This window comes from Lagopus leucura, unplaced genomic scaffold (assembly GCF_019238085.1).
Source record: "Lagopus leucura isolate 7727_CA_CO unplaced genomic scaffold, USGS_WTPT01 Super-Scaffold_100004, whole genome shotgun sequence".
Taxonomy (NCBI): domain Eukaryota; kingdom Metazoa; phylum Chordata; class Aves; order Galliformes; family Phasianidae; genus Lagopus; species Lagopus leucura.
The window spans coordinates 38,250,392-38,265,187 of record NW_024962264.1 but is presented as its reverse complement, the minus strand read 5'-3'; the positions used below and the strand labels follow the sequence as shown (position 1 = coordinate 38,265,187).

The following is a 14,796-nucleotide window of genomic DNA, read 5'->3' as shown; positions in this document are numbered from 1 at the left end:
ATGGCAAGTATCTAGTGGTGAAGTGGTCAACCCATGCCTTGCAGCTTTTTGCCTGCAGCCCCTCTGCATGGGCAGTGTGGTGCAGTCCCTGCTAGCCTGTTGGGTACATTTAGTCCTCTGCTACGCCCCTCTTGGCTGCTGCAAGCCGGTGGAATGGGAATTTGACAAAAGGACCTAATTTTTTTAATTATTTCTATCAGTTGTTACTGCAAACCTATTTCATTTTCTGCTCTGTGAAAAGATTGACCTTTAAATACAACACAGCAACAAGATTGCAGTGGTTTAACTTACAGTTCTGTTTGTCTGCTGTTCTTGATGCGAAGATTTTTTTTTCTTTTCTGTCTCATCAGCTCCAGGTTTAGACCCCGGGTTTAGACCAGGCTCTGGTTATTGCTATTATGCACCAACAGCCACTTCCACCCATGCATATATTCCCACTTACTGTTCTTCCTCAGACTTGGGTTCTTTTGTTGTTGTTTTGTTTTGTTTTTATGTGCTTTACCCAAGGCTTTCAAAATTGTGCCTTTAAAGGTAACTTTGAAAATGTCATTGGTCAAAATTAAAGGAAAATTTCATCTGACCTTTTTCCCATTTGACATTTCTACTGGCTTGGGACATTTTTTTAAATTTCTCAGCTCTCCGACACCAGTGGTACTTTCTTTACACACTGAGCAGTGATCACAAAGCACTCATTTTCTCAGTGGTTAGCCAGCAGTATGCAAATCAGACTTCCAGTCAAATCCAGGGACTTGAGGACATAAAATTTAACTTTCATCACCAGTTCAAAGTTAAACATCTTGCCTGTGTAAACCTCTGTGTTTTTATCAGAACAGGGAGATGCTGAGGGCATTTTTTTCACAACCAACCATCTTTTTTCTTACGCTGTGCTCTGCAGTGCTAATGGGAATCTTGCTTTTGACTTCATGAGGCTTTGACCAGGGCTTACAGCTCTGCCTTTTCCTATGTTTTTTTATCCACCTTAGAGCTGTAGGTCTTAGCTTTCCTCCCTCCTGTTCCATCTTCAGGTGTAAGTAGCTGTATCTGATGTGTGCTTCTTCACCTTTCCCATGCATTCCTCCTGTGGAACTCCTTTCCCAGGGCAGGTGCATGACCTTGACTTTCTTTCAGCTCCTTCCTCTTTTGCCTGTTTTTTTTTAGGCTCTCATCTAGGCTCACTTGTACTCCTAGCTATGAGTTCTTGATAGGTGTGAAATGCATGCACCTTTGTCACTGGGCATTGTGAGGAAGTGGCTCAGAGTTAACTGGTTCACTTCAAGACTTCTTTCTGTGTGAGCTATTTGACCTACTCTTTCAATATCAACTTCAAGAAAAATAGATCAGTAATATTCTTAAAGTATTTTGAATTTGGGGCATTATCCTTCTGCTGTTTCACTGTAAAGAGGATTTACTGAGACATAGAAGGATCCATCATGAATGGTGGTGAAGGATATCACTGCCTGATGGGGCAATGGCATCACCATCACCAGGAGATGGAGCTGGTCGTCTTCCATCCGGACTGGTAAAAACTTGCTGCGGTCACAAATGGGACAGTTTCTCTGTCCAATTCTCCATCTGCCTTTGCAGGGAATGTGTGAGCTGCCTTTTGTTTCTTCCATGGATCCACACCTCATTGCCACCGCTGCTCACATGAGATCCTGCTCCAAAAAAAGCTATTTTCTTTCTCTTTTTTTGAATTTCTTCCAGTCTGTGAGGCAGTGCCTGTTGATGCTGTGCAGCAGGGGAATAGACCCCTTGGCGTCCCTCACAGAGGAGGGTGGGCAGCAAGGCCAGCTGGCTGCCAGTGATGTCAAGTTGTGTGGGAGGCCGTGCGGGAGGCCGTGTGGTGTGGGCACACTGCCATCTCGTGGGGCAGCGCCCTGAGAGGAAGGCCACGCTGCTCCATTAACTGGAGAAACACCGTCTGGGAAAAGGCTGTCCCATCACTTGGGCTTAGTTTGGCAGATAGTGATCTCTAAGCATTTGCTCTGTAACATCGCTGCTATGTTTGCTCAGGGACATGATTTAGCAGAGGGTTGTTAGGGTTAGAGTAATTTGGTTAGGTTGTGGTTGGACTCAGTGATCTTTAAGATCTTTTCCAACCTGAGCCGTTCTATGATTCTAACATTTTTATGTCAGGTGAGCGCATTTGTTTTTGGAAATGGCTGCAGGCTTCTTATCCTCCAGTTATTGCTACTTTTTAAAGTGCTTATCCTTTCAGTTGTCTACCACATGCTGTATCAGTTTTGTTGCCCTTCATACCACCTCTTTGTTAAGTACATGCTGATTGCTAGTGATATGAATAATATATATATTATATAAATATATATAAAATTCCTACTGACTTCAAGGAAAATCTTTGATTTCTGAGTTAGAAATGCTATGGAGACAGTCCTTTTCACCCGATTTTCTTCAGTTCTTCTTGTGTGGTGTTCTTGTAAAGGTGGCTGTTAGCGTATGGGGTAAAAGTTGTTTGGGGTTTCTTTTGTCTTTTTTTTGTTTGTTTTTTTGTTTTTTTTTTTTTTTCATTTTTAACTCTATTAATAGCTGATCCTTGCGTATGCTGAACAGTGTAAGACCTAAGAGCTGTTCTATTGAATCCTGAAAGTTGTGAGACAAGTCTTGAGTCAAGATTTGCTTCTCTGTGAGAATGAGGCTCTTTTTTTCCAAATCATTGGCAGAAATGCAGACACTCATGAGACATGTTGGAATCTGGGATGTACACAGAGCAAAACATGTCTGTTGCTTGGGTTTCTTGCTATTTTTGTTGCTTATATGTAGAATAAATCTATTTATGTGTTGTAAGCCCATCGCTGTGGACAGTCCTAATGTCTTGTATTGCTACCTGAAATAGTTTCTTTGGGGTTCTTCTTTTCTTCTTGTTTTGGGGGCGGGGTGGTATGGGGAAGGAGTAGGGGGACCTTTAGACTCTTGTATGCTCTATCCAAGTAGGTACCGCAGCCCAGAGGTTAATTTTAAACAAGATGATACTGTTGAGTTTTTGCTCCTGTGCCAAGGGCACTTTGTAAACTATCTTCCTGAGTGTTCAGAAATCTTTTCAGGTATTGCTTGGGATCTTGTCTGGCCCCAGAATGACTGTTTGCAGGCTGGCTTGCTTAGTCAGGCAATACAAAGATATGAGTGGGTTGTGAATGAAAACCAAATCTTTGGCCCTTCTCCCACAGTGAGGCTCCAATGAGATATTGACTTTGGGGTCACTACCACAATTCACTCCTAGCTTGTGTGTGAAAGCTTGAGTTCATGAACTGAGCTACACTGCAGACTTACAAATGCTGAAGGATGCATCTCTGACATTCTTTGAGGAGGGATTTCCACAGTAACGCAAAGTGTGTGTATATATATATATATACATATATAGATACATACACAGAGAAGTGAAAATAAAGGATATCTAGCGTGGGAAGCTTTTGGCTAAAATTAGTCATGGGCATCCTCTTTAGACCAACTTTTGCTGGGGAAGCTGAAGGTCAAAATTCAGTGCTGTATCATCACTGCAGAGTCAGATGATAGGCAGTACTGCAAGAGCAAACAGTTGTTTAAAAACTGACACAGAAGTAGAGTTGGTCTTGAACCAAAGCCACAGAAGTTAGCTCTCAAGTTTAGTAGGTCTAGCTCCTTGCTTGAAAAAGAATCATTCCATTTATTTACCTACCTGTGCTTTATTTAAGCTTGGCACATAGTCCCTGAATTCTGAAAATCCCTTTATCTGAAAGTACTTCGATAAGTTCTGACTGTATAAAAAAGCAGCGATAACTCAGAGTTCTCACTAACCTCTATCACTGAATAGGTGTCCCACATTTTCTGTGATACTGGTTAAGTGTATTTAACAGTGCTTGAGTCTCCTTGACTGTCATCAAAGAAATTAATAGCTGTGTGTACCATACCCTGGGTCTGGCCTTTTCTCCAAGAGCATCCTGTAGCATCCACATAGCTTCCAGATGGCCTGAAGAAGCAGAATGTCACCTATGATCTCTCAGGGATATCCTACAGCAGTGAGGTGCCCCTCAGAGTCTTGCATGCTGGTCTCCAGCTGTCGGCTTGCAGCTGGTGGGACAATAGCCCATAGATGAGAAAAGCTTGCACAGCCTCTTTGGTTGCTGCCAGCTGGCTCTTGCTACAGCTTGCCATAAATTTAAGAGCTTAAACAATAAGAATAAAAGCAAAATCAGCCTGGAAAGTAAACAAAATTACAAAGAATGAGAAGTAAAACAGTCTTCTCCCATCGATCTTACAGGTCTGCTTTGCAAAAAGCTCCCTGAAGAGTGAGCCCATATTGTATGTCAAAGGAGGGTGCATAACACAATTAAGAAGTCATGGCATTACCATTTTGGCATATCTGTGTGGTCAACTTGTTTGATAACATATATTCTGTTTGTTAATATTGAAGAGAGAGAAAATGTAAAGGCTGTACCTTTATAAAGTGCAAAGTACTTTACTTACTTTTGTACCTTCATAAAGTGTCCAAGGAGGGCCCAATTCTTCTGGGTCCTGTGTGATCCAGGCCGTGGAGATGTACTAGGTTTCTTCCTCCTGTTCACAGTTCTCACCTTTGCAGGTCTGCCAGGGTTTGTGGGATTTGTTTTCTTTGCTATTCAGACATGAAGAAGTATTTTGGTTTTGATTTCCCTATTGCTGTATCTTCTATGCAACTCCTTTTCTAAAGACTTACTACCGGAGAAGTGCTAGCCATTGCATTATTTGTATTGCTGTACAGTGGAGGTGTGGTTTACTAGTTCTGAGTGTGCCTCTTACCCCCCTCCCTTTTTCTCCTTTCCTCTGTTTGTAAATGCCTGCATTTATTCTGTCAGCCTGACATGTACAAAGTGTAAGAAAGAATTTTTAAACAGGTAATAAATTATATTTATAAGCAACTGGAAAAAAAAAATATACTACTACTTTGTGTTCCATTGTTTAGTTCCATGGTTTAGTTCCTGGTTGGAAGGAATAAGGGGCCTTTAATTTAGTTTAATTAAAACATCAACAAACTACTCAAAAGAAATGCTTCCGTGCATAAAATCTCCTTGTAATACAGCTTTTTTTGCACTATATTGTTCAGTACACCAGCTCTCACCTCAAGCCCATCTCCCCACAGAGAACAGCCAGAGACCTGGGGAAGAATCACTTTGGGTAATTCTTCTAGGGCAGCATTTCATTACCACAGTCAAAGATGGCAAAAAGCAACAGGCAGGAAAACACATCATCAGGTGTATGGCTGAGATGGCCATATGGGGCTGCCCCTTCGTGGGGTGCTGGTGAGGAATGGCCCCCATGAAACTGCCAGCTGCATGCTAGAAGTCAGATGGGACTGAGGAGCCTGTTCTGCTTACCATGGCCTGTGCAAAAAAAAAAAAAAAAAAAAAAAAAAAAAAAAAGGCAGAACACAGCCCAAAACAGCCCAAAAGCTGAGAAACTGGCAATAAGCTTCTGTGCCAGGTTTGCTGGATCCTGAAGGCCAGCTGGAATAGGGCACAACTTTACAATAATTAGCCTGTCCTGGGCTTGGATTACAGAAAGCTTTTGTAGGATTTAGTATCTTAATTTTAATTTCCTCCTATTGCCATTCCTGATGTGAGCTACAATAGTGGCCATGTGCCAGGTGCTCAGGCCGCCTTGCCCATGTGGGACACCACCGGGGTGTGCCATGGTATAGCAATTGGACAGATCAATACGATGGAAAGAGCATTACAATAAAAGCATGCTGACAGAAGGACCAGCATGACAGCATGATAGAGAAGCGCTATAAAGGAAGGGAAGATGATTGCTTACTCATATCAGAAGATGCCAGGTTCGCAGAGGAAAGCTTTACCAATGAAGGATCCACAACCAGAGATCCTTGCCCAATGGCAGTCAGCCCTTAAATGAGGTCTAAGAGAGGTGCAGCCTGACTCCACCCCTTCCAGTTACACAGGTGAATTGCCTTCACCTGTGCTCCCACAGCTGACTGGATCCTTTCCCCAGGTGCTCCATCAGTAGTTCCAGCAGTTCCCATACACATGGTTGCAAGTGAAGAGTGTCACTATGAGGCCTCCAGTGGGCAGTGGCCCCTCTTCTCCTCTGGCTTCTCTGTTAAAAATAGGACGCAGGCAACCTCTGCCCACTGTCTCCTGTCTTTTTTGTTTCAACTTATGATAATCTATTCTGTTAGAGAGAGGTTATATATGACATATATTGGAGTTACGACACAGTGCTGAACCACTGGGCTGGGAAACCAAGCCTGCACACAATTACATTCTGCACCTTCTTTCTATTAAAAAAAGTAGACATAATTAATAAATAAACTGGGGAAGAATGGATGGGAGGAGGGAGGAGACTCACATAAAATTATTCAAATGCCAAGTTTCTATGAATTTTCATAATCAGCCACAAAATGCAAGTGACTGCTCTATTAATGATAACACTTATAATTACTATTTCTCTCTTCACTAGGTTGTGAAAGGAGTGATGCATTATTTTTTTTTTTAAAGCCAACGAAACACACACGACATCTTACTGTTAACTTCCTTGCCATGGAAAAATCTTATATAAACAAATAAATAAAATGTGTCATGGTCAAAACAATCTAGCCAGTGAAACAAAACCCAAAGGTAGTGCTTTTCAAATGCGTGAAAAGTAAATAGAAATAAAAGCAATCTATTTCATGGGGAGATGGAAACAATTTTATTTGGGGGAACGTTAAAACATCCATATACAATTTGAACAAATACAACAGAACAGTGTGTTCCCCAGGTTTCTAATTACAGTATTTACAGGTTTAATAAGGCACTGGTTCTCAAAAAAGAACACAAATTAGTTTCTTAGTCTTTACATCATCAACCTTTTCTTTAATAGAAATAATTCTGTGCTAGAGAAAGGATAGCAGTTGCTAGGTGGCATCTCTCTCTTCCTCTTTGTTGTATTTTTTTTTCTTTGTCTCCCTATGCCATCTTGTCTATGCCAGTAAGTCACTAAACTAAATTTTCCCCATTAGAAAACTGGATTACCAAACCTGACAGCATTAAAACACCAATTAATTTTACTACCAATTTCCAAGCCCAAATCAATGCGTGCTGTGAAACTACCAAATCTGGAAATGCCATTAAGAGTCTATAATTGGTAAAATGAATGTACTAATGTGTGTCACCGGGCACCTTAAAACTGTAATAACTTCATCTGAAGTATTGCATAAAGTCAACCTTGCAGCCAGCAACTCAAATGTCACTGTGCTAAAAGAAACAACTTCCAAGCTTGCCTTAAGCCATTTTCAGGTCTTAGGAAATACACCTTTATAGTGTCATTGATTATAGTGGGTAGGAGATTTGAGGGGGAAAGTGCAGCCTTTTGGGTCTAAGAAGAAAATGGGCAGTTACTCACATAAATGCAGACCTCTGCTTTCTCAGGTGTGTGTCTCCTCATCTATATATACACATATATATATATATTTATTTTCCTAAATAGCACCGTTGCAGTGATTTGTCAGTTATGCATTTTCATAAATAAATATTACGTTTTATTTAGTGCTTTACCATCCATAATATTTTACTCTCAACCCACATACTGAAGTTATTCCAGACACCCAGCAGTGTGTGTGTATATATATATATATATATAAAGCCCTAAACATTAACTTGAACACTTAACATAGACACTTCATGTAACCTATCAACCAGTATTTCAGATTTCTTCTGGACTGAAAAAAAAACAAGGCTCGTTCAGAGAACAAGCACACTTTCACAGCACACTGACAGCACACATCTTGGAGAGCCATTGTGTCCAGTAAACCATTGGCAGGAGGCACCAGCCAGCAAAACCCCCTCCAAAACACTTTCAGAGAAATAAATCATCATTAAAGTTAAAAAAAAAAAAAAAATTGTATTTGAGGAAAATACAACAGAGCAGGAGAGAGGCTTCCTGCTGAGTGACTGCTTACCCAGGACCTGCAAGGACTGAACTTGCACGTGTCATGTGTGGGACCAGCCAAGTCCACCACCTACTGTTATGAAAATCAGAACAACGTCCCTGTTTCCATGAGTTTTACCCCCTCACCAGCCATAGCAGGACCAACCCTGGCCATTAGCATTTCCCATTCTCTTTGTCAGATCAAAGAAATCCAAGCCCTTTTGAGATCAGGTTTGTTTCATAAGGGAAAGGGCACAAAGGCAAAAGGTAAAATTAATTAATGAAAATTAATGGAAACCCTATGAGTCAAGTCTCTAAGACAAAAAGGTACTATTTTTGTCCACAAATCTTCAAATAAAAGCACTCAAAGAGAGCAGCAAACTCAGGCCTCTTTGATGCAAGTATTCTATTTATTAAAGACAGTGGAAACCAGCATTCCCCCTCTGGGGCAGGATTTGGCTTACTGTTAATTTGCGGAGATTTTCTTTTCGTGTTGCTTGGTATTTTTGGATACAGGCAGGGAAACTGCAAAGCAAAAAACAAAACAAAAAAAAACCCACCACTCTAATTAATGAAAATCCTCTGATTAAACTTTAACACCCATAATCATGCAAGTCTCGCTGTTTCTCTTGAACCTTACACATTTTTCTCCATTAGCTTGAAAGAATTAAATGGTAATTTTTCAAACTAGAAATACCTTCGGGGATCCTTGGAGCTAAACCCCAATTATACTTACCTACCTACTACAAATAAATCAGTTTTGTCCAAAAAGAAAAAAAAAAAAAGCATTGCATAAATGCTAAGGATAAATCCAACATGGCAATTATTTTACTTCTGAAATAGTTTTAGCATAATCAAAGCAGTATTTGTAAGGAACTTTTCCAAAATTAAACTGAACACTACCATGTGAAACAGGACACAGGAGGGCAAAAAATAATAATAATAATAATTAAGTGTACAATGGTAGCTCCCATACAGCTCAGCTTTGATAATATGGTGAAGAACAGAGACCTTTCCACAGAAAAATACTTCATAGGGAAAATTTAGTTGTCCTGTTGCCTCTCATTCCCTCTTCAGTTTTTACATGGCTGTAATTGCTGCAGCTGTAGGATGGAGGAAAAGAGAGAGATAACTGTGTTGCCTGAGGCTCTTCCAAAAACTCTTACCAGTGAGATGCTACGCAGTCTCAGCTTGGTGGTGGAAACTCTCGTAGTGTGCAGGCTACAAGGTTGCTGAAAAGCTATCAAAAACAGTCATAATTTCATGTCAAAATGCTCATCAACGTCTGGTGCCCTAAAAATATGGTCTTAAATTTACACCTGCTGCAGCATTCCAACTGGTGCCTGGTGATGCTAGGAGTGAAGAGGGGCTTTGGGATGAACGCTAAGAACCAGCCCCTCACTGAGATGACAGCTGACATGAGGTGTTGCAGCAACATGCTGGAGCTGTGTCCTAACAGCTTCGGGTGATCCTAAATGAGATGCAACCTCCCTAGGGGCAGGCACTCACAAGAATTCTGCCTCCACATTTATGACAGTAGGGACATAACCAGGCTCTGTCTGCAGGAGGACAATCCCCAACGTGCACAGGACTGTGGGACAATGCCAGGGAAGTGGCTTTCAGCATGATTTCCACTGCAGCTTCTCCGAGATGCTCAGACCCTCTCTTTTTCTAAATGCTGGAGTGCAAGAGTTTCATTATAAATGAGAAAGTCGCTTTGCTTCCATCATCAGCACAGTTTCATCCTTTTTTTTTTTAATGTAGCAATATACATCCTTTTAACTTCTAACCAAAGGTTTTATTTTCATAAAATTTAAAGCAGTATCTTTTAAAACAATCAAAATAATAATAACAATAATAATAATAAAATAATAAGTGGCTTTCATGGAAAGCAACATGCATAATCTTAAACCAGTTACTAAAACTGTATATCCCTGTGTAAACAAGGGCAGATAAGCCTCTCCCAGCCTTGCATGCCAAAATTCAGCTGATTTTGCTAAGAATTATCTCCTCAAAGCTGTCAAACAAACAGTTGCTCTTAAATACGACTGCAATCAGGGTACTTATCAGCATCTCTCCATGACTTCTGCCTGCAAGAGAAAGTCTGTTTCCAAGGGTCTTCATGAGAAGGAGTTGTTTTTGCTTCATCAGAGCTTAATGTCCTGAGACTCTGACATTTTGGCAAGTGTTTTCTTGACTCGTAGGGCTGTGAGTCGGGACGCAGGGTTATGGGCCCAGCATTCCATCATGAGCTTCCCCATTTGCCGCAGGCACTGTGAGGGGAAACGGAAGGGAAATCAGTGGAAGATGAGACTGCAGCTGGTGGCCAACAAAAGGGAAGTGAGTCTTTTCTAAGGAAACCAACATAGATGCTGGCTTTCAAAAGGAACACGCAGCCTTGCTCTGCACCTGGCACCTCCTTTCAAGCACACTAAAGCCTACCTAGAGATAGACACAAAACATGTTGCCTCTGGTGTGACCATCCTGCCTGAAGGCTCAGCAGCTGCCATGAGGCTGTGTCCCTGGGCACACCTTCCCGCAGGCTGTGGCACAAGTCACCCGGAAAGGCTGTTTTGTTTTCCCTCACATTCCCAAATTATTTATAATCTGTGTAACCTCAAACATTCATTTGCCTTCCAAAAATTCATCTAAAGGGTGCTGTTCCCAAATGACAGCTGTCTTCTGTGACTGTAGAAGACTTTATAGCACGAAGCTGTACCAATTAATGTGATTAATGACCCCTCCATAGAATCACTTTTTGCAGTGAGCAATTTTGGTACATCAATGGTTTGTCTCTGACTCTACCAGCACCATGTTGCTTCATTACAGACTCTCAGTGGAGACTGTTCAGGTTCTCCTGCACTCCCCTTACATCAAGATTTGACTCTGGAAAGAACTCCGAGTCCTATACCTCTTTCAAAAGGCTGCATCAGTAGACCTCCTTACTACAATGCAAAGAAGTGCTGCTCCTGTAAGACATAAAGGCTGCTCTTCTGTGCAGTCTGAATGTAGTGCTAGCACTGCATGTTAATACCTTAAGTATGAAGTATAATACCACAGACTAATGCTAATGTTAAATGATGCTAAAATCAGGTTTTCAGGACTGTACATCTGTGATCACAGAAAAGCTGTATGCTGACTTGATTTTGATTAGACAGAAGAAATCTGATTTTTTTATTTTTTTTTTTAAGGTAAAAACCTTAGGAATCACATTCCTTGTACCAGTACCCACTGAAGTTGCAGCCAGTACACCATGTACACCATCAGTGCACTCAGCACTAAGAAATAATTTAGCTTCCAAAATGTTTAGTTAGCCACTGAATTGTTATTAATGCTGGGAAAAGAAAGCAAAATGAGCAGATGAATACAGAGAGACTAGAAAGGTTCAGCCTGCTGTCAATACATGATCTGGTAGACAGGCAGCAGCCTTTGGGGCTTTCTACACCTGCAGCTTCAGTGGGCATCTCTGAGAACATCACTTTCCTTCCTAAGCCTGGTTGCACCAGCAGTGAAGTTCCTCCTTACTCAAAATGACACAGAACTAGGTCAATGTCATTTACTCATTCTGATTTAAAATATTAGGAATTTGAGCCCATGCCCTGTTAAGCAACAAAGCTGTGTTTTAAAGGATGGTACCTCATCGCTGCTCCATCTGTTGGGGAATGAAGGACGTAGTCTTTTGATGCACACAATCTCCCGCATGTCCTCATAGGAGGGGTCACTGGGCACAAGGTCGTGATATGGAAGCTGGTATTCTTCCACTATTCCTGAAAGAAAACAGCAGCTGCACATCACTGAAGAAGATATTTCCCACTAGCCTCTTGTTGTTGACCACACAGTGCTGCCCTCTGCCATGCACCAAGTTTTGTCCACTTTGTCTTACTATTATTCCACTTTGGCCTTTCCTGCTTGAGTTTCATGAATTCACTGCAATAAAAGAAGAGCTAGCTCATGGTTTCACTGCAGGGCAAACTTATTTTATTAACCCTTGCCATTCTTATCTGGTGTAGGGCAGTGGGACATGCATATCCAGCACTCCATATCTATTACTCATCCACTGCTTCCTCTAATCTCAGCCATTCCTTCTTCTGAAATGGATTTTCTCAGAGTTAAAGCAAAGATAGCATAAGCACAATTTGCTGAGAAAATCCCCCTAGTGGTTAACAATTAAATGCACTTCTAAAAAGGACTTCACTGTGAAAGTTCATGTTACAGTCAAGCTCCAACATAATCATTAGCTACTTGTCAAGTGAGACAGTTTCCATCATTGTTGTCCAGTCTAGCAAGCTCCAATAAGTCATGCTAAAAAAGAATAATTTCTCAGCAGTGGGCTCCTATCAGAGCAATTATGCAGATAATGAACTCTGAATTAGGTTTACCTCATATCAGTGGATCTGGCACGTACTAAATACCTGCTTTTTCAGGAAATGGCAAAGCATTCTTTCTGCACAGCAGCGATGACAATATCATTACAGACCGTATGCAAAATCACTGCAATTTACTCTACCAGTGTGCAAATACAGGGATCACGTTGCTCACCAGTGAAATTCAGCTCCTCTCAGGTGAGCCCACAGCAAGCATTCAGCACAACACTGTGAGGCTTTAAAAATCAATAAAGTCTGGCGAAGGTAACACAGGCCCAAGAGATGTGCTCTGCTCTTTATTCACCACCAATCTGGTGTGTAACTGCTGCCAAGTCATTTCTCTGCATTTAAATCTCCTCAGTGGCAAAATAGAGGTAATAACAGCCATCATTTCTGTACTACACTGAACAATATGTGCAGAAAACACACATGGCCTATGCAGACAAGAAGGGTTCTTCACCCTAAAGCTGCAGCTGGCTGCATTGCTTCATCACTCTCCTCATGCTTGAATGCCCAATACCAGAAGGAAATGAGGCACATGACTGGTACAGCAAATGATGTAATAAGTGCCACTTCCTCCTGTTCTTTTCTACTTGCCTTGTAAATAGATTATTTACTTTAAATAGCAGTGCTGCATCCTCCCAAACTGTTTATATTTCTTCTTATATTTAACTCCAAGAAAAAGAAAAATTCACTATGTTCTTGCTGCGAAAATAGCTGAATGCCTCCAGTCCAAAAAAAATGTGTTGTCTTTAGAAAAAGCACCAAGATTAGTCTCAAACTCCTTCCACAGTGCAAGCATCTGCTGCCTTCAAACAAGCCACTAAAATACAGTATAAATCTTTGCTCTCGCAGTAGCATTGACAGATGCTTTAAAGTAAGTTTCAAGTAGAAAAGAGAAATTAAGAGAATTACATGCAAGGTTTATCTATGTATTTACTACATTAAAAATAATAAAGAGGGAAAAGGTTGTACTGGAACATTAGGGCTTACAATCAAATCATAGTATTCACTGACACAATTAAAAGCAAATTCCCAACTATCAAATAGGTAAGACTGTCATTTACCTCCTGACACACATCTCCTGGCTATCTCCCAAAGGATGAGTCCAAAGCTGTACATATCAGCCATGATATATGACTGAAAGTGATTTCTGTTCAAGCTTTCATCCAGCACCTCAGGAGGCATATAGCGTTTTGTTCCCACGCGGGTGTTTGGAGGGATGTCTACCTCATTTGTATCACTAAAATAAAGAGAAGTAAAAAAAAGGCATCAAATATGCTATAAAAGTAGATTGAAAAGAAAGTAACTGAGAAGGGAGAAGTAGTAAATTCAGACCACATTCACTCTCAAACAAGGTCAAAAGTAGTGCATAATCTTAATGGAACAAATCTTACAAAGAAAGCCTCTTAGTGTGAACACAACTCTTCCTAAAAGGCTGACTTGCCTCAGGCAGTATTAAGCATCCAAATGCAGAACCACAATGGAGATAAGACTCAACAGGGATGCTGTAACATTTGTGAAATTTCATTAGCATTAGACTGAACTCTAATGCTGGTGATAACAATCAAATCTTCATTAAATGCTATTTTCTTAACATACTCCACCACATAATGCTTTAGTCTTAGTAATTATTGGAAGACACTAAATAGCTCCAGCGGTATCATTTAGATATAGAAAATCAGGTCTGCAATGAAGAAGAGTCTATGTTTTGCGCACGCATTATGTTTGATCTCTCTCTGCTCTACACATCACAGAGTACAAACACACAGATGGAAATGTGTAAAAAAATCTAACCAAAGGCGTCACTTCTCACACACCGACCAGAAGAGACAATGTGTTTCTAACAGGAAGCAAACACCCAGTAAATGTGTGACTGGATATTTTTTTTCTCATTATTACTTAAGATTCAACTGTAGCAATTTTAAAGTGTTCAAAAGTTTAGTGTCAGGCATACACTGAGGCTTATTTAGAAAGGTCTGTTTCAATTTCCTCACCTTCCAAATCTGAATCTTTTAAATGTGACAGATACAACAAAATCTCAAAGAATAATCACACAACTGTAATTTCCTTCACCTACAAGTATGAAAATGACACACAAAAGCCAGACCTCAGATACAACCAGTCACCTACGCAGTCATTAAATCATACATATGGTGGTTGCATTTGTGTATCCCTCCAAGAACTAACATAAATCTAGTGACCTGCACTATCTCACCAGATTTTTAATAAAATGAGAAAAGCAAAAAGCTTTACTGAACTCATTATGCTCAATGCGATACATCCCATTCAACCACTTTTTTTTCTGGTTCTTGCCTGGGAAATGCTAAGGAAGGATTCTTTATGCAAGCTATGCAAAAACAAGCTATGCAAAGTAAATTCCATTCAGATAATGAGTTACATAACTTGCCTTGGTCTTTCCCAGCTCCCAGTTTCGACCTAAGCAGTATGCTACCCTGTATCTGTCAGTTAAAGTATGCCTACAAAGGATGAATTTCTTCCCTGAAACTTTTACAGTGAACAGGGTATTTCCTTACTT

General features: G+C 40.6%; 1 protein-coding gene across 6 annotated transcripts in view; it reads right to left on the bottom strand.

The window, feature by feature from the left end:
- Positions 1 to 6,651: 6,651 nt before the first annotated feature.
- The window catches only part of BMPR1B (bone morphogenetic protein receptor type 1B), a 258,612-nt gene continuing 250,467 nt past the window's right edge, over positions 6,652 to 14,796 (bottom strand). For all 6 annotated transcript variants that reach the window (XM_042872059.1, XM_042872062.1, XM_042872061.1 and 3 more), the window contains 3 exons: positions 13,325 to 13,500; positions 11,530 to 11,660; positions 6,652 to 10,166 (listed from right to left, as the gene is read on the bottom strand). In XM_042872059.1, the coding sequence (XP_042727993.1) occupies positions 10,041 to 10,166; positions 11,530 to 11,660; positions 13,325 to 13,500 (433 nt within the window). In that variant the 3' untranslated portion in view covers positions 6,652 to 10,040. The remainder of the gene's footprint in view (positions 10,167 to 11,529; positions 11,661 to 13,324; positions 13,501 to 14,796) is intronic.